We start from the raw sequence: 18,824 nt of genomic DNA, 5'->3' as shown, positions 1-18,824 counted from the left end.
GTAAGACCAAAATCGTAAGATACCTAGAAATAAATTGAACAAAATTGAAAACTATAAATTTTGCTGAAAGCGATTAAAGAAGACATAAATGGAAAGATATGCCATATTCATGGATAAGAAGATCCAATTTCCTTAAAGTGACAGTTCTTTCCAAATTGATCCATAAACTCAGTGCAATCCCAATCAAAATTCCAGTGGACTTTTTTTTTTTAGTTACAAGCTGATTCTAAGATTTAAAAAGAAATGCACAAGCCAGAGAATTACCAAAGTAATCTTTAAGAACAAAACGCTAGAGGAGATTTTATCTGATTTCAAGACTTACCATAAAGCTACAATAATTAAAATAATTTGATATTGGTGAAAAGAAAAGATAGACATATAGATGAATGGTACAAAATAATCCAGAAATAGATCCATACATATGTGGTCAATTGATTTTCAACTATGGTGCCAAGGCAATATAGTGGAGAAAGGAAAGTCTTTTCAACAAAAATTAGCATTGACCCATATCTCACACCATAAATAAAAATTAACTTAAAATGAATTACAGACGTAAATATAAAACCCAAACATATAAAACTTCTTGAAGAAAAATAAGAGGAAAAGCTTTGGAGTGGACCAAGATATCTTAGAACACAAAAAAACAATGATTAATAAAGAAAAAGATTGATGGGGCGCCTGGGTGGCTCAGTCGTTAAGCGTCTGCCTTCGGCTCAGGACGTGATCTTGGCGTTCTGGGATCAAGCCCCACATCAGGCTCCTCCACTGGAAGCCTGCTTCTTCCTCTCCCACTCCCCCTGCTTGTGTTTCCTCTCTTGCTGGCTGTCTCTATCTCTGTCAAATGAATAAATAAAATCTTTAAAAAAAAAAGAAAAAGATTGATAAATTAGATTTCATCAAAATATAAAACTTTTGCTCTTTGAAAGACACCATTAAGACAACATTAAGAAAATGAAAAGAAAATATTGACAACGCATATATCAAACAAAGGACATATTTAGAATGTAGAAAGAACTCTTACAATGCAATTCAAAAATGGGAAGGATATATGAACAGATATTTCACAAAAGATATACAAGTGGCCAATAAGCATGTGAAGAAATGTAACATGTTTAATCATTAGGGAAGTCAGATTTAAACTATAATGAGATATCACTACACACCCATTAGAATGGTTAAAGAAAAAAACATGACTATGCTAAGTGTTGATGAGGCAGCTAGAACTCTTCATACATTGCTAGTGGCAATTAAAAAATAGTGTAACCATTTTTGGAAACCATTTGGCATTTTCTTAAGAATTAAGTTAAAGATACACGCCTCACAAATTACGAATTACATACAAATTACAGTATATCCATACAACAACAGAATACTTCTCAGCAATAAAAAGGTACACGTTATTGTTATATACAAATCATTATGTTGATGTGGTCCTTGGTGAATATACATTTCTTTTCTTCACTCTCTTTTTTAAGATTTTATTTTTTAAAGTAATCTCTATACCCAATGTGGGTCTCAAACTCACAACCCTGAGATCAAGGGGCAGATGCCTTACAGACTGAGCCAGACAGGGACTTCTGAAGCATACATTTCTTTGGAGCAATCCAGTTTTTGTTGCCTACTTTTGCTAGAGTGTATCTAAAAGGCCTGAGGATTACTTCAGAGTCTGAACAGTCACACATCTTAGCAGGCCAGGCTTGTTACTTAACTGGAATTTCAATTCTTTAAAAAAAAGAGAAAAGACTACTGCTTTGTTTGCCTTTGGTCATTTTCCAGATGTGAATTATAACAGGGATCTCATTTAGGTAGTTTTTAAACCTGACAAGTCTGGTATTTTACTTACTGTCTATACTTTGCCCATCCCCTTCATTCAACCTAATGGAACCTATATTGAGATCATCTAAAAGAATGGGTTTCATTGGAAAGATAGCATCCTTAATCTGATCTTTGCCACAGAGCTCTCTCTCATTGCCTATCGGTAGTACTTGAGAAAAGCTTGAGGACCTCTTACCGCTATTTCAAGTTGGAATAATGAAGCAATTGGGTGCATAATCCAAATTACTGAACTCTAGACAATAGGTTACCAACCAGAGGCAGAGAAACACTCCCTTCCATCTCTGCTTGTACTCTGGCTACCTCTACAAGTTCATCTCTTGTTTTAGGACTGTGAATTTTTGTCAGCCTTTCCCCCTGTGGTTACTTGGCATGTGGTCTGCCTTCCAGAGTATCACAGCAACAATTTTATCAAATGTTTTGATATGGATTACAAAGATCATCAGTGTTCTAGCCTGCTGTATCTTAATTACTTGCTGTCTGACTACTGAACCAATACCACGTATTTTAATTTGAATAGTAGCAGCACTTCACTTCTAGATTCCAAATTCTGTATTAGTCCACATATAACTTAGGCTACTGTAACAAACAAAACAAAAAACCAGTAGCTTAAGCAGTTTAGAAGCTTGTTCTTCTCAGTCTGAGAATAAGCTGTCGAGAGCCGACGTGGCACTCGCTCTGGTAGCCCTTCAGGTACTGCGTGGTTAAAAACAGCTCACCACTCTGTCAGTATGTCAGCCAGCAGCCTGCTATAAATACCCTTTCCTTTTATGAGCATAATCATCGCTTATGCTCACACCAGTTTGACTAGAACTTAGTCACACGGGCAAACTGGCTGCAGGGGAGCTTGGAAATGTCGTCTTTAGCTGGGGACCACTTGCCCATTTAATCACCACCATGATTTAAAAGGAGAATAAATATTAGGAGACAACTAGAAGTCTCTGTTGTATGGACCAAGAAAATATTTACAACAAAATATAAAGTATCGTATTCATAATACATAAAAGCTTCTACAAACCAATAAGAAAAAGGCAACCCAATAAAAGTAAATAAAATACTAATGATGTGGGGCGCCTGGGTGGCACAGCGGTTAAGCGTCTGCCTTCAGCTCAGGGCGTGATCCTGGCGTTATGGGATCGAGCCCCACATCAGGCTCCTCCGCTATGAGCCTGCTTCTTCCTCTCCCACTCCCCCTGCTTGTGTTCCCTCTCTTGCTGGCTGTCTCTCTCTCTGTCAAATAAATAAATAAAATCCTTAAAAAAAACAAAACAAAAACAAACAACAAAAAAATTTAAAAAAAAAGTTTAGGAAAAAAGGAAACTTTTCTATAATGTAACTGGAATATAAATTTGTATAGCCTTTTGGAGGGCAATTAGTCATTATCTGTAAATAATTAAAACTCCTGTGTGCTTTGACTTAGGAATTCCACTCTTAGGTATCTCTCCTATAGAGTTTACTATTGTGTCATTTATGATAGCAAAAAAATTGGAAAAAGCATAAATGCCTGACAAGAGGGACCTAGATATGAAAAATTAACGTAATGAAATACTGTGCAACCATTTAAGAATATAAAGTAGCTTGATAATGTTGTTATTCGGAAAGATAGTAAGTGTTCATAATATGTTAAGTGGATGAAGCACGTTGCAGCACAGTATGTCTGGGACAACCTCCTTTCTAGAAAAAAAAAGGCATATATTATATAATTATAGAAAAAAATAGGGAAGTATATGATAAAACTGATTCATGTAACAACGGTTACCTCTGGGAAAGTAGAATTGGAGGTGTAGAGAGGTACTTTTTTACCTTTCAATTTGTGTATGAATATACACAGTGGTGGAATTATGGGAAATTTTCACTCCCTTTTTGTGTTTTCTAGATTTTTTAAATTGAAGAAAAAAGAAAAAATATTAAAGAGTGTTTAAATATTTTAAAGTGTTCCTATGGTATAAGTATAAAAGCATTAAGATAATAAGAATGGGCAATTTAAAGAATATTTTGAAAAAATATTTATATCCCAGTTGCTATTTTTTTTAAAGATTTATTTATTTGAGAGAGAGAGCGCATGCAGTGGGGAGGGGCAGAGGGAGAGAGAAACATAAGCAGACTCTATGCTGAGCGTGGAGCCTGATGTAGGGCTTGATTTCATGACCCTGAGCCAAAACCAAGAGTCAGACGCTAAACTGACTGCACCACCAGTCGCCCCTATATCCCAGTTATTAACCTGACTTTTGAGGTTTAGATATGATTGACTCAAGCTAAACTCATCCCACACCTAAAATGTTTTTCCAGGGGCGCCTGGGTGGCACAGCGGTTAAGCGTCTGCCTTCGGCTCAGGGCGTGATCCCAGCATTATGGGATCGAGCCCCACATCAGGCTCCTCCGCTATGAGCCTGCTTCTTCCTTTCCCACTCCCCCTGCTTGTGTTCCCTCTCTTGCTGGCTGTCTCTATCTGTGTTAAATAAATAAATAAAATCTTTAAAAAATATATATTTTTCCAAGATTTTGTAGAATTTCTAGGGCTTACAGTGGCGTTTAAAGTTTCTGTTTGTGTAATTCCAGTTCATCCATTTCTCACCTCTAACAACTCTTCTCTCCTGTCTGCTCCATGCTGTAACCAGATGTAGAACTTAGCGCTCGTCCTTTGATTTCCACCCTCCCCCAAGCATTTACATTAGGCATTTGTATGTGTTCAACAGTTTTCTGAAGGAGAGGTAGAAAGGGTTTGCATTTAGAATACTGCCAATAATTTTAAATGGAATGTTATCCATCTTTCTTTTTATGTTTTCACTTTTTAAAAAGATTTTATTTATTTGGGGTAGAGAGAGCGAGCAAGTTGGGTAAGGAGCAGAGGGAGATGGACAAGCAAACTCCACCCTGAGCTTGGAGTCCAAGGAGTCTCATGACCCTGAGATCATGATCTGAGCTGAAATTAAGAGTCAGACGCTTAACCAACCCAGTCACCCAGGCGCCCCTCCACCTTTCTTTTTAAAAGGCCTTCAGTCACATTACCACTTTCTCACCTTTCTTGTCACTAATCACTATGGCCTTCACCACGTTGTTGTCTTCCCTTGTACTGGCCCTATACCTTCTCTTCTCTGGTCTTTTTTTTTTTTTTCTTACTTAAGGAGAGAAGTTAGGTATTTCATTTATTTCCTAGTGTCTTTGAGGCCTTATCTTCCCCACCCAAAACAACCTGTCAAGATACAGTCTCTACAAAGACGGTAACTTCTCCATGAGGAATTCTGGTACCTGCTGTTAAAATAATAATTTCATCTCTTTCACTATTATTGTTATAAGTGTAACTGATAAAATAATTAACACATTAATTATCTTTATTAACTCTTCATGTTGGTTTTTTTTCCCCTAAGTAAAATCTTATCCTTTGGTCGGTGATGTTGATAGCCGAGTCTTAAGTGACCTTGGCTGTGAAAAAGAAGAGTTGTGACATATTGGCATTATTAGGACATCTAATCACATTTCCATTTATTAGGGGCAAGGAGTAAACAACTTATGCTTAAACTAGAACCTCTGCTAAAAAGTTAGCTTTTGTAATGAGAATGTAAGCAGAAATACAATTAATGAAGTATAAAATTATTCTACCTTGATAGAACTTAACCTAATGGTCTATGAAAACATGGCTGTATAATAGGGTTTTGTGGGATCAGAGGACCTTAACCAAAGTCCGTGTTAGATTTATGTACTGTCTACTGGAGGCAGTATGCGTAGTTGGTAGGAAGAAAGCTTTGGGTTTTAGAAAAACCTACATGAAAATTAAAACCTAAATTAAATAAAAATTCTTTTTTTAAAAGATTTTTTAATTTTATTATTTATTTTGAGAGAGAGAGAGAGATCGCACAAGTGAGGGGGAGGGGCAGAGGGAAAGGGAGAACCAGACTCCCCACTGAGCAGGGAACCCAATGCGGACTCAATCCCAGGACCCTGGGATCATGACCTAAGCCAAAGGCAGACGCTTAACCTACTGAGCCACCCAGGCACTCCTAAATAAAAATTCTAAATTAAAATCTGGAAGCATTTACCATGGTAATCTTAGGTATATTGTTTTACTGAACCTCAGTTTCTTCATCTATAAAATGAAGATAATGATGATGATATAAAACATATAACCAGCCTGGTATAGTGCTGAGTAGTCAGCACATGGTAGCAATGGAATTTTAGCAATAATTATCATTTTCGTAATATATATTATTATGTTTATTACTGTTAAATATTTTTCAAATGAGTGATGTCACTTTAAATTCACGTGGGCTCCCAGTGTTGCCAGCATCCTATAATATTTCCTTAGTATACTCCCCATTTTCCAAAGCCACTCTACCATATCTTTTCTGCTTCTACTTCCAACGTCCTCTTTACATTCTTAGCTGTAACCTTGTTTCTTACTGAGAAAATAGAAGCAGCTAAAAGAGGACTTTCATATTTTCCCACCAGCAACCCTATCAGTCTACGTCCAGTTGTAACCCTACAGTCTGCCTTTCCTCTTATTACAATGGGAAAAGGCCCATCCTTCCATTCGTGTACAGAATCCCGTGTACTTACGGACTTAGCACTTACAGTTATCCCCCTTTACTTTTTAATAATCACTCTTCACCTTTTATGTAAGCTAATCCCCATCAGCATACAAACATGCCGTCGTAGGTTCTATGATAAAAGAAATTCTTTCACCTTTCCTTCATTCATACCTCCATCCAGCTATTACTCCATTTTTGTGTCTCCCTTAGAGAAAAGCTCCTTGAAAGCATATCCTTTCCTCATTTGGGCTTTCATTCCTGTTACTCAGATGAAACTGCTCTTGTCAAGGTTTCCATTGACTGCCATGTTATCAGGTTCTCAGTCCCCATTTTACTAGGCCTCAGTGGCATTGGAACAGACCACTTCACCCTTCCTGAAGTACTTTCTTCGCTTGGCTTCTGCAGTATCACCCGTTCCTGGTTTTCCTTCACCTTCCTGGCCACTCCGTAGTTTCTTTTACTGACTCTTCTTTGTCTTTCCTGACTTCTAATTATTGATGAGTCCCAGAGCTCAATTCTTGGGCCTCTTCTCTTCTTCGTCAGTTCCTAGGTAATCCCAACCAATCTCATTGCTTTTATTATCATCTTTATAGTGATGGCTCCTAAATTTATATCTGAAGTCTCAATCCTCTGAACTCCAGACTTGCATACGTTATTGCCTATGCTACCTCTTTGTTTGGATGTCTCACAGGTGTTCCAAGCTTAGAATATTCCATCCTTTCCCCAATTTTACTAATTTTAGGAAGTAGTACCTCTAATCACCTCTAGTCAGCCAAAAATCTTGACTCTCTTCTCTCACATCCATCCCATCAGCAACTTCTGTCAGCTTGACATCAGTGTAGATCCGGAATCTGACCATTTCTCCTCACCCTTGCAAGCTATCACCATGGTCCGAGCACTACCATCTCTTGCCTAGATGATTGCGGTAGCTTCTTAACCGGTCTTCCTGCTCCATTGCTGGCCCCGAAAGCCTTTTCTTCACACAGCAGAATCATCCTTTTAAAACATTAATTCTTTCCCTGTTTAAATTTTTCCAGTGGTTTTCCATCACATTTAGAATAAACTCTAAAAATCCTTACTTACTATGGTCTGCAAGATGCTGAGTGATTTGGCTCATGGCAACTGCTCTGACTTCATCTTCTCCCACCTCGCGTCCCCTCATCTCTTCCAGCCACAGCAGTCTCTTCAATAGTCTTTGAACACACCTGGCACGTTCTTGCCTTCACACTTGCTGTTCTCTGTGCCTGAAATGTGCTTCACCCAGACATTTACAGGGCTGGCTCCTTTATTTCATTCAGTTCTCTCCTCCAATGCCAGCTCATCATAGAAATCTTCCTGGCCGTGCTATCTGAAATAGCACCCTATTCCCCATGTCCTGCCCTCCCTCAGTCTCTACTTTTTATCCCTTTTTGGTTTTCTTTTATAGGACTTATCACTATTTGACATCTTCTGTTTATTCTTTTTCTCCCCCTTGATGGTTGGTTCCATGAGGGCAAGGACTCATTTTGTTACTTGCTGTATCCTCAGCACCTAGGGGTTAGCTGTGGCACTCAGTGTTTGTTAGCGAATGAATTGCTTTTTTCCCCACTCTTACTGATGTAAGATTTAAAAAATCCTTGGAAAAAAGCAGTCTTTTAAAAAAATTGTGGTCAAATATACATACCCTACAGTTTACCATCCTAACCATTTTTAAGTGTATACTTCAGTGGCATTAAGCACATTCACATTGTGCTGCTGCCATCACTACCATCTGTCTCTAGAGCTCTTTTCATTTTGCAAAACTGAAACTCTGTACTCGTTAAACAATAACTCCCTAGTCCTCCTCACCCCCCAGCCACTGGAAACCACTATTCTACTTTCTGTCTCTCTGAGCAATCTTTTAATTAGCCACCAAAAGATAAGTCTTAAACATATGAGGAGTCAAACCACCCCTCAGGTTTCTTTTAACAAGTACTTACTGAACAATGCCTTCGGCTTGGACCACGCTCAGTACGACAGGGACACTGTAGCGTCCTCTACAGTTCTATTCTTCTGGTACCAAGAATCGTGTCTATCTTACTAAGATGCCATTTCATATCTTGTTATTATGCTCTGACATTTAAAACCGAGGAATGTTTGGTTATGAATTTCACTTCTTGTAGCCATTTTCTGCTTCCCCTGTCTTTTTGTCTGGTCATTTCAAATTAATAAGAAAATATACATTTTTGGATAAAATTCACGAAACATAAGATTACCCATTTTAAAGTGCAGAGTTCAGTGGCATTTAGTATAGTAACAATACTGTGCAACCTTTACCTCTATCTAGCTCCCAAACATTTTCATCACTCCAAAGGAAAACCCCATATTCCTTAAGCAGTTATTTTCATTGCCTCTTACCCTACGCCCTTGGCAGCCACCAATCTGTGTTCTGTCTCTATGGATTTATCTCTTCTGGGATATTTCATATAAATGAAATAATGCAATATGTGACCTTTTGTGTCTGGCTTATTTTACTTAGCATAATGTTTTCAAGGTTCATCCAAATTGTAGCATTTGTATCAGAACTTTCTTTTTATGGTGAAATAATATTGTATCATATGTATATGCCACAATTCATTTATCTATTCATCTGCTGATGGACGTTTGAGCTGTTTCTGCCTTTCGGCTATTGTGAATAGTGCTGCTGTGAACATACGTGTACAGGTATTTGAGTATCTGTTTACAGGTCTTTTGGGTATATACCTAGGGGTGGAATTGCTGGGTCATATGGTAATTCTGTGTTTAACTATTGGCCAAACTATTTTCCATAACAGCTGCACCATTTTATATTGCCTACAGCGATGTACAAGGGTTCCTATTTTTCCATATCCTCATTAACACTTGTTATTTTCCACTTTTTATTATTGTTACAGCCATTATTTTTATTATTGTTACATCCATCCTAGTAGGTGTGAAGTGTTTTCTCATTGTGGTTTTGATTGCATTTCCCTAATGATTAGTGATGTTGAACATCTCTTCATATGCTTCTTGGCCATTTGTATATCTTCTTGTGGAAAAGATAATTTTTTTACAACTATTACAACAATATTCTATTTGATGAAATCTTCTGTTCTGTTTCAATCTCTCTTGATTATAGCCCTAGTGAGTGCTACAAGTTAGTAAACTGTAGCCTGTGAACCAAATCTAGCACACTGCCTGTTTTTTTATATGGCCTGCAAGCTAAGGTGGCTTTTACATTTTAAATGGCTGGAGGAAAACCAAAAGAAAAATATTTCATGTCACGTAAAAATGATATGAAATTCCGATTTCAGTGTCTGTAATAAATAAAGTTTAATTGGAACACACAGCCACACCCATTCATTTATGTATTGTCTGTGACTGCTTTCACACTACAACAGCAGAGCTGAGCAGTTGTAATTGAGGCCATAGGGCCCACAAAACCAAAGATGTTTACTGTCTGGCTCTTTACAGAACAAGTTTGCCTCCTCTGTGGCTTATTCTGTTTAGGTTGCTATAACAGAAACACTACAGAGTAGCTAGCTTATGAACAACAGAAATGTATTCCTCACAGTTCTGGAGGCTGGGAAGCCCAAGATCAAGGCACAGTAAATTCAGTGTCTGGTGGGAGCCTGCTGTCTGGTTCATAGACGGCCATCTTCCTGCTGTCTCTCCCAGGGCTGAAGGGATGAGGGAGCTCTCTGGGATCTCTTACAGGGGCACTGATATCATTCATAAAGTTCCACTTCATGACCTATTGACCTCCCCAAGTTCCCGCTTTCTAACACCATCACACTGGGGTTAGGTTTCAGCCTATGAATTTCAGGGAGATAAACATTTAGTCTATTGCACCTGTATTAGAAAGTTTTGTCCTTAGCTTCTGAGTCTTGATGAGCAGAGAAGCTCTCTTACTTAAGAGAGTAAGGAGGTACTAAGGAGGCCTCAAAGTCGGCTAGTGTTCAGTTTAGTTCTCATAGATGACCAAATGTTTTTTATTTTGATATTAAACTCCAAGATTAAAGTAGTAATGATAGGAACCAGATGTAAAATTCCTAAAGTATCACTTAAATTTCAACTGTCACTATCGTTAGAAGTATCTCCCCTCAACAAAGTTTCAACTTCCACAATACATTATTTATGATAAAAATAAAGAAATTTCATGAACTCACCTCTAAAGACTGCTTTGCCTCCAAATTCTGAAATACTATGATTCTCACATTGACTGTTGGAATGTCTTTGTGTTGCTCAATATCCCATTGAAGAGGGGCATCCTGTATTCCAGGATTTCTCAGTGCCCTTCTGGAACTGAATTATTTTGAAAATGTGTCTGCCCTGCTTAAGTAGGAGCATCTTCTCACATTTCAAGCTTTCTTTGAATTTTTTTTTTTCAAGTAAGAGACTTCAAGTTGATTAAGTATCCAGATTGTATTGACTTTAATAGATGTGTGTGTTGTTAGAAGGAGATTGTCAATCACAGTCATTGCCGTGCTGTGTGTAGGCTTTTTGAGCACATGTTAACTTCAGGAAATACGTTTGGGATCAAAAATACCAGGGGTAAAGAAAATTAGATTCAGTCATGTTTCACCAATTTCTGTAATGATATCACCCTAAACTGGATATAGCCAAATATTAATCTTATGGTAAAATCTATACTCCTGTTTTGATGGGATATTTACTTTCTGGTTAAGGGAAAGTGAATGTTTACAAGCAAAGTTCAATTCATTCCTAAAGAAAGGACTTCCCATTTTGTAGCTATTGGGTTATGGAGGAGACTTCATTAAGATAATAATCCCTAAACCCTAGAGGGTGCTCTCGGTGGGAATTAACATTCCCAAACAAGTAGATGCAGCCTCTTGTCCCTCAAGGCCTTTCAGCTCTCCAACCAGCTGAGCTCCTGTAATCCCCAAATACTTACCTTCTCTGATGAGTACACAAGCTTCTCTTCTAAATGAAGTCATATAAACCTCTAGTAGCACCAGGCTAGTCTATGTCTTTTTGTATTTTTATTGGTCTCTATACTCTTGACTCCTTGACTGGCAGCTTTGTTAATGAAGGAAGCTCACTTTAACAAAATTACTATGTTTAGGTGCTAGTTATTAGAAGCTGCGTGCCAAATGCTAATTTAAAGCCCACTCGTTAAGGTTAAGAGGGTTTGTTGTGCACACTCCTTTACATAACTCATTCTGAGGCTGTTATAGAGCCATACAGACCATTGCTTTTTTAAACATGCCTGTCTTTGGTGTATTCTTTTCCATCATTTGAACCTATCAATGTGATAAAGTCTTTTCCTTTTTTAAGATTTTATTTATTTATTTGACAGAGAGAGACGGCGAGAGAGGGAACACAAGCAAGGGGAGTGTGAGAGGGAGAAGCAGGCTTCCCGCCGAGCAGGGAGCCTGATGCGGGGCTCGATCCCAGCACCCTGGGATCATGACCTGAGCCGAAGGCAGACGCTTAACGGCTGAGCCACCCAGGCGCCCCCAATATGATAAAGTCTTAATAAGCGTGATATCAGTGATATTTGTTCACTGGGGAAAAAAAAACAGAGGGCTTATCGGTGCTATTCTTCAGTCTGCCTGCCCATGTGGAATCTCTAGTGGCTTTACTAGCCTTTACCTTTACTATGTCCTATTACCATATGGCCTGTTCTTCTGATACGGAGCTGAGGTGTTTAGAGAATGTTCATAATTAGGTGTTATTCCTACATCTTTTGGTCAGCTGTTAGATATCCCGATGCCTAGGTAGCACCCCACACCGATTAAATCAGAATGTTGGCGGTAGGAGCCCTAGGCCTCAGTATTTTTTAAAAGATCCGCAGGTGATTCCAATGTGGCACAAGGTTGAGAAACCACTGGCTTTACTTGTTAACCATATAGCTTAGAGTAGAGGTTCCTGCTCCTGGCACCAATTTACTCCTCAGGATTAATTAAATGACCTTAAGATAATGCATTTTAACTACTTGAAAAAAAAAGATGTTACATAAATAAAAGACAGTACGGTTTTTTGTTATTATATAGACTGTAAAGAAGCACTGTTTTGTGGCAAATTATACATAACACAAAATTTCGCACGTTAACCATTTTGTACAGTTCAGTGGATTAAAGTACCTTCACATTGTTGCACTACCGTCACCACCATCCATCTCCAGAACTTTTTTCATCTTCCTAAACTGAAACTGTGTCCATTTTCAGTAACTCCCATAATCGCCTGCAGCCCGTGGCAGCTACCATGCCGCTTTCTCTCTCCATAACTTTGACTGCTCTGGGTACTCGTGTAAGTGGAATTATACAGTATTTGTCTTTTTGTGACTGACTTATTTCAATTAGCATAATGTCTTCAAGGCTCAGCCATGTTGTAGCATGTGTCAGAATTTCCTAATTTTTTAAAGCTAACTAACATTCCACTGTATGTATGTACCACGTTTTGTTTATCCATTCATCCGTCCTCGGGCGCTTGGACTGCTTCCATCTTTTGGCCATTGTGAATGATGCTGCTGTGATCATGGATGTACAAGAAGGGAGTTTTAAGTGATAAATAAGATGCTCATCTGGATAAATTGCTTGCTCTTTTTTTTTAAGATTTTATTTGAGATTTATTTTATTTATTTATTCAAGAGTGAGAGAGAGAGAGAGAGAGAGAGAGAGAGAGAGAGAGAGAGAAGCACCAGCAGGGGGCAGTGGGGGAGAGGGACAAGCAGATTCCCCTCTGAGCAGGGATGCGGGCTCGATCTGGGGACCCTGGGATCATAACCTGAGCCAAAGGCAGAGCCACCCAGGCGCCCCAAATCACTTGTTCTTTATGGATAGGTTGTAGTGTAGTTCACCAGATGAGTTCACCTGCCCCTAGTGTCTGGTCTCCCTTTTACAAAGTATGGCAAAAATTAGTTACTATTCCATATGCTTTCTAGATTTTCTCAAATATGGTGGTAGGATTATTTTATTGAATCAGCTCTCTTGCCCGCTCTGTCGGTCAATCCCACAGAAGCTATGTTCTAGAAATGTAATGATAAAAATCTGTGTCTAGAATTAAATAAAGGACTCATGCTATATAGTTTAGTTTAATTCCCAGGCGCTACTACAGCAAAATCGTAAGCTTCAAAACAAACCTGAAAGTGCTCCCTGGTCTAGAAGTTATAAACCAGAAGTACGTATATTGCTCTAGAAGTTGTAAACTAATTAGCTTGAGTCTAGCAGCCACATTAGGATCTTTTTACTTCTGCCCGTGTTACTCAGGCTCTTTAGCTCTACTTCTATACACGGTCTTAGTTTTTTGTATTACAAAATCTAGTACCGGAGAGGGAGAGAGAAACCCAAGCAGACTCTGCGCTGAGCTCAGAGCTGGAGGCGGAGCCCTGAGGTCACGATCCAGAGATCACAACCTGAGCCGAAACCAAGAGTCAGATGCTTAACCGACTGCGCCACCTAGGCGCCCCTAGTTCTTTCCATTCTTGGTGAACCAACCCTCTTTGTCCCTTGACTTCCATGAAGGGTATGTGTCTTTTTTACAGACAGTTCAGATAGGTGTTTCTACAAGAGAGCAGCTGTGTTGTCAGTAAGTGGAAATTTTATGGAGTCAATCAACTTTGGAAAAGTAGTGACTACTTATTTTAACATTGTATTTCTGAAGGCATGACTTTTTTATATTCCCATGAGCCACCCACCCACTCATTGTTATAGAATCAAAGAAAGGAATTTTCATTTGTGTGTGTATATTTCACTTTGATCCCTTTGACACTTTTCCTTAAATTTTCACTGATAATAAAAGGCAGTTGAAATGAAAAGAGGCTCAGCCACATCACTGAAAAGATATAAACTGTACGCTTTGTTGGTCTCATTGGGTTAGCAACTGGGCTGCACCTGTGTTCTTTAGAGGTACAGGAATGACCAAAAACTGAGAATCTGATGAGATAATAAAATTTTAGATCCAATTCTACATTTAAACACGAGCAACTTGTTCTTCTTGTCTGAAGACTTATCTATCGAACTCTACAGTCCGAGAAACTAATAGTGAGTAAACAAACCTTTCTTTCTTTCTAGATCTTCATCTGCTGGTGGACGTGGCCTGCAAGCAGGAGCACTTTCCAAAGGAGGAAGAATTAAAAGAGTGAGGAATGGATGACAAATGTGACATCGTGCACTAGCTGTAGCTGGAGGCAGACTAGCCTTGCACATGACACACTGTTGGGATTTTTTCAGTTCTGTTAAGGAAAAAAAAGTATTTTTGTTTTGTTAATTGAGAATTTTGTTAATTGAGAATTGGGACTTTGGTATTTACTACAGCTGTTCAGTTCAGATTATTTACCTTGACAAACTACTAAACATCAAGCAGCCTTTTTTTTTTTTTTTTTTTTTTTCTTTTTTGCAGCCCAGATCCCTTTCAAATGAAAAGTCCTGGCCTTCTGTTACAGTCGAGAAGCATCTAAAAACTGCTGCATCCATGTACTGGAGAATAATCTGTGTGTGTGCGCTGATTTGCTGTCTTGCCACTCTCAACCCGTAGTCAGCACAACTCCAGTGGGGAGTTCAGTCTATCTGTTTCAAGTCACAGTGTGATCCTTTTAGAGAAGATTGTGTGAGAAACAAAGGCATGTGAGGTCACCAAGATCACAGGTCTAAATGGGTCAGGAATTACAGGGAAGAAACTCTGAGAAAGAGCTAATTTTCTAAGTGATTAACCAGGAAATGCTCTTACTTCCTAACCCAGCATTCTGTTTCAAAAGCAAGGCATCCGGACTTGGACCATCCATCACACTTAACAGCCCCTGATTCTTTTATATTAACGGGAGCATTCTTCTATTTTCATGTCTTTTTTTAATTTTAATGATACATTATCATAAATGGTAAGAAGGTTTTGTTATATATCCACTTATTTAAATATCTTCTAAAGAAAAGTATTTAACTGGTTTATTATATTTATAAATGCTGGTAGATTTAAAAGTTTTAAAGCCTTATATTTTTATTAATATTGCAGGATAGAAGGATAAAGGATGCGTGTGTAAGATATTTATTTTGAAGGGGAAAATGTGTGAACAAAAACATTAAGAGATTTGACGTTTTTCTTGCTTTAGCTTTTTATATTCAGTATGTATAAATTCTCATCCGTATGAGACATTGTGTGCCAATTTTGGGAAGAACTGATTAGTAGTCATTTAACAGAAGCTGTACCTCTGACATTTTTAATAATTTATGTCCGGTTTAAGCTTCTGAAAGAATTTTGGATTGTGGGATAGACCATAACATTTTTATTTTATCCCCTGTGTAGGATTCTAAATTCAAATAGGATTGTGGGACCGGTTTTTAGGAGAGGTATCTTGGGTGTCCTCTTTCTGTGGTTGATCCCTCACTTGCTCATCCAATGACAGCAAGGAACGTTCTGATTTTAAAGTCTTTTAAACCGGCTAGAACTTTCTTATTGAATTCTGTTTCAGTTGTCCTAATAAGAATTGCAGGAACAAAAGGAAAGCCTAGGAATATGAAACTAATTAAAAAGAAAAGGCACTTAGTGATACGACATAAATACTATGCTACTCTTTGTGGGTGTAACAATTCATTTCTTAAATTGCATTGTGCCTTCCCAATGATGTCAAACCATAGAAATGTTACAGAGATAGTAGTTTTTTGGAAAAGGATGAGTTCTGTATTGGTGTGCAGTGACTCAGTTTAGATATGAAAGTAGGTTCTGAAAAGTGACGTGTTTGGTCCATCTGATTAGACTAGTTGATGTCCATGTGGTGGGCATTTATTCATCTTTATTAGCAAGGTTTAAAAGATGAACAAATTATCAAGCCTCCTCCATCTTTTGGCCAGACTATGTATTTTGGCAGAGTATGTGAAGAGGAGACCCAATTTCCAAATGAAGGAACTTTGCCTTTTCTCTGTCATGTTGAGAAGCTGATAAACTGTGTAGGTGACATTCCTTCCCTTAATATGCCTTTTTAGCTTCGTATATGTTGAGAGAAATAATATCTTTTGAGGAACATGTGTCAAGCAGAAACCTTGGCATGGATTTGGTTTCAGTGGTTTTAAGGCTTAATTAATGAAATACCTTTATCAGCTTTCCAAACTTTTTTATATATGAATACAACAGACTAAGGAGCTGGATCTCCTGCTATACTCACATGCCTGCTACCTATCAACTAAAGCTATCATCACTGACTTGGGAAAAATGGCAAAAGATAAAATAAAATCTTTGTGTGAATTAGCCAGTAGGGTCGGACACATACTAACAAGGTTTCTGACTAGCACCTCAGTATTTCAGCACCTTAAGCACGATAAATTTCAATCAGTCAACAATAAAGTGAGTGTTTCAACTGGACTTGTCTTACTTGTTTTTACTATTTTATTGGTGATCAATAGAAATCTCAGTCGTCATGACTATTATTAATAATAGCAAAATTTAAAAGAGAATGCATTCTGTTTTTTCAGAGAATCTAACTTTAAAAGAAGTGTCAGCGTGTTTTTGTTTTGTTTTGTTTTGTTTTGTTTTCATTTGCAATTGAACAGAGATTGAATCTTTAAAATGCCATTAGGGATAAGGACAGTTCTTGGACTTGTTTATAGAAACCTGTGTTTTAAGTAAAAGGATGAATAGTCTTCAGTAACTTTAGTCAGTCCAGATGTGGAAATAGATCCTGAAAGATGGTCATTCTCATGGGTAAGATTAGGTAGCAGGTGTCAGTGAGATGGATGGGCCTTTCATTACCACAGTAATGACATCTTTATGACGTCTCTGTGGAAGCTGTGGTATATCAACCCCTGAGGGATAAGCCAGAGAATAATTTCTCTTGCTTGTCAATTCTGGTGACCTAGTAAGCACAGTATATCAGTGAGATAAACTACATAGCGCTGTTTGGTTTGATCCTGAGTATCTCATGGGATGCCCAGGTTCATGATACATATTATCATCATTCCTAGATCTTGGAGTTTCTCAAGAGAGAGCAACCACATCTATACTTTTTTCCTTCTTTCAACTAAGTGTGTATATTAACTCTTAGGTTTGTTTAGTTCTCTTAACTCCTTTGCAAGTTTCAAGCAGGAACAGCTGAGGCAAGTCCATAGGTAGGTCACTTTTTGTTTACAGATGTTTTTGCATCTATCAAATATACGGTGATGTATATTTTGCATTATTTATGTATACTATTACACAATATACATAAAACAAAATTAAAAAATATAAAACCATAGAAGATTTAGAAAAATTCTTTTGACAAGAGCTGTAAAGGTCTATACTTGCATTATGTTCTTACGGTCCAACCAATAAAGAAAACGTGCTAAATTAAGAATTTATTTTAGAGCTTATTTCTCTGCTCTATGTCAGTTATTAGGCCTAAAATGCTAAAACTATTCCCATAAACCTTCTTTAGGGGAAAGATGCTCAAGGTGGAGAAAGCACTCATACTTTTTTGCTTTCAGAGGCATTATGTCAGTTAAGTTTTATAACCAACCTACAATGCAATTATTGTTATCCACATTTTACAGATGATCAATTTGTATACTCTCATTTGTACAATTAAAACACTTTTTAATCTTCTATGCTTCTGACCACAATTAAAATTTAAGTGTAAAAACAATTTAAGTGTACACTTCGATAGTGTTAACCACGTTCACACTGTACATTTGTACAGTTTGGAGATACTATTGGCGATAGGTCAAAAATAAAATGGACACAGTCAAATATAATCTGGTAAATCTGAAAATTCAAATTGTAGAAACATTAAATATTAGAAATTTTTGCATTCTAATGACAAGGTAACTAAAAGGGTTATAGTTCATGATTGTGGTAGTTAGCCAAACATTGGTTTTCCTTTTGCCTCCATGCTTCTCATGAAGCATATATATTTTACCCCTTTGCTTATATTTACGACATAGACTTACTTGCAATCTTACATTGAGGGCACAGGTGTGATCCATAGTATTTCACTCTCCAAAGATGTGAGAAGAAAACAGCAGGTTCCAGACCTCTGGTGTCGCCCTGATCTAAAAGCTCCATACAGGCACAGTTTAGAAAAGAGCTACTGAATTTAAATAAGCAAAAGCTGAAGAAAAACTATGTGTGAAACAGACAGGGTTCTTGCCGGGGTAGCAGACTTGAGACAGCAATAAGGACCACAGCACTGGATCACTATTCTAGCATCGTGCTGTTTATAGACACTAAAACCCGAGAAGAGCAGAAACCCTTCTGAACTCATATTTGCAAAAAATCTTGTGTCTGCTCTTTCATGTTCTGGGTTTTCACCATTTTATTCTCTTTCTTTCCTCATACCACCATGTATGTTCTCTTGGGTGCAGAAGCTGCTTAGATATCTGTTTGAGTGGACTTGATTTACTCGTAGCTTGCTTACCTAGAGAAAGTGACTGAGCCTTGAATTGGGTGCAGTTTGGCTGTGGCTCAATAGAGGGAGTAGAGGAGCTGAGAGAGCAGAGAGAGCAGAAGAACGTGCCTGGCTCAGTAAGTGTGCGCGCACTCCAGCCCTAGCCCTAGCAGCTCGCC

At 38.0% G+C, this 18,824-nt stretch overlaps 1 protein-coding gene across 1 annotated transcript in view; it reads left to right on the top strand.

Moving 5' to 3' along the window:
- The window catches only part of HSF5 (heat shock transcription factor 5), a 44,821-nt gene extending 25,998 nt beyond the window's left edge, over positions 1 to 18,823 (top strand). Inside the window, 1 exon segment of the mRNA XM_045773366.2 lies at positions 14,372 to 18,823. Coding sequence (XP_045629322.2) covers positions 14,372 to 14,442 — 71 coding nt within the window. The 3' untranslated portion in view covers positions 14,443 to 18,823.
- The last annotated feature ends 1 nt before the right edge of the window (position 18,824 follows it).

This window comes from Ursus americanus, chromosome 23, assembly GCF_024610735.1.
Source record: "Ursus americanus isolate L20-20 chromosome 23, mUrsAme1.1.p, whole genome shotgun sequence".
Classification (NCBI taxonomy): Eukaryota; Metazoa; Chordata; class Mammalia; order Carnivora; family Ursidae; genus Ursus; species Ursus americanus.
The sequence above is the reverse complement of the archived record's forward strand: the minus strand, read 5'-3'. Positions and strand labels throughout refer to the sequence as shown.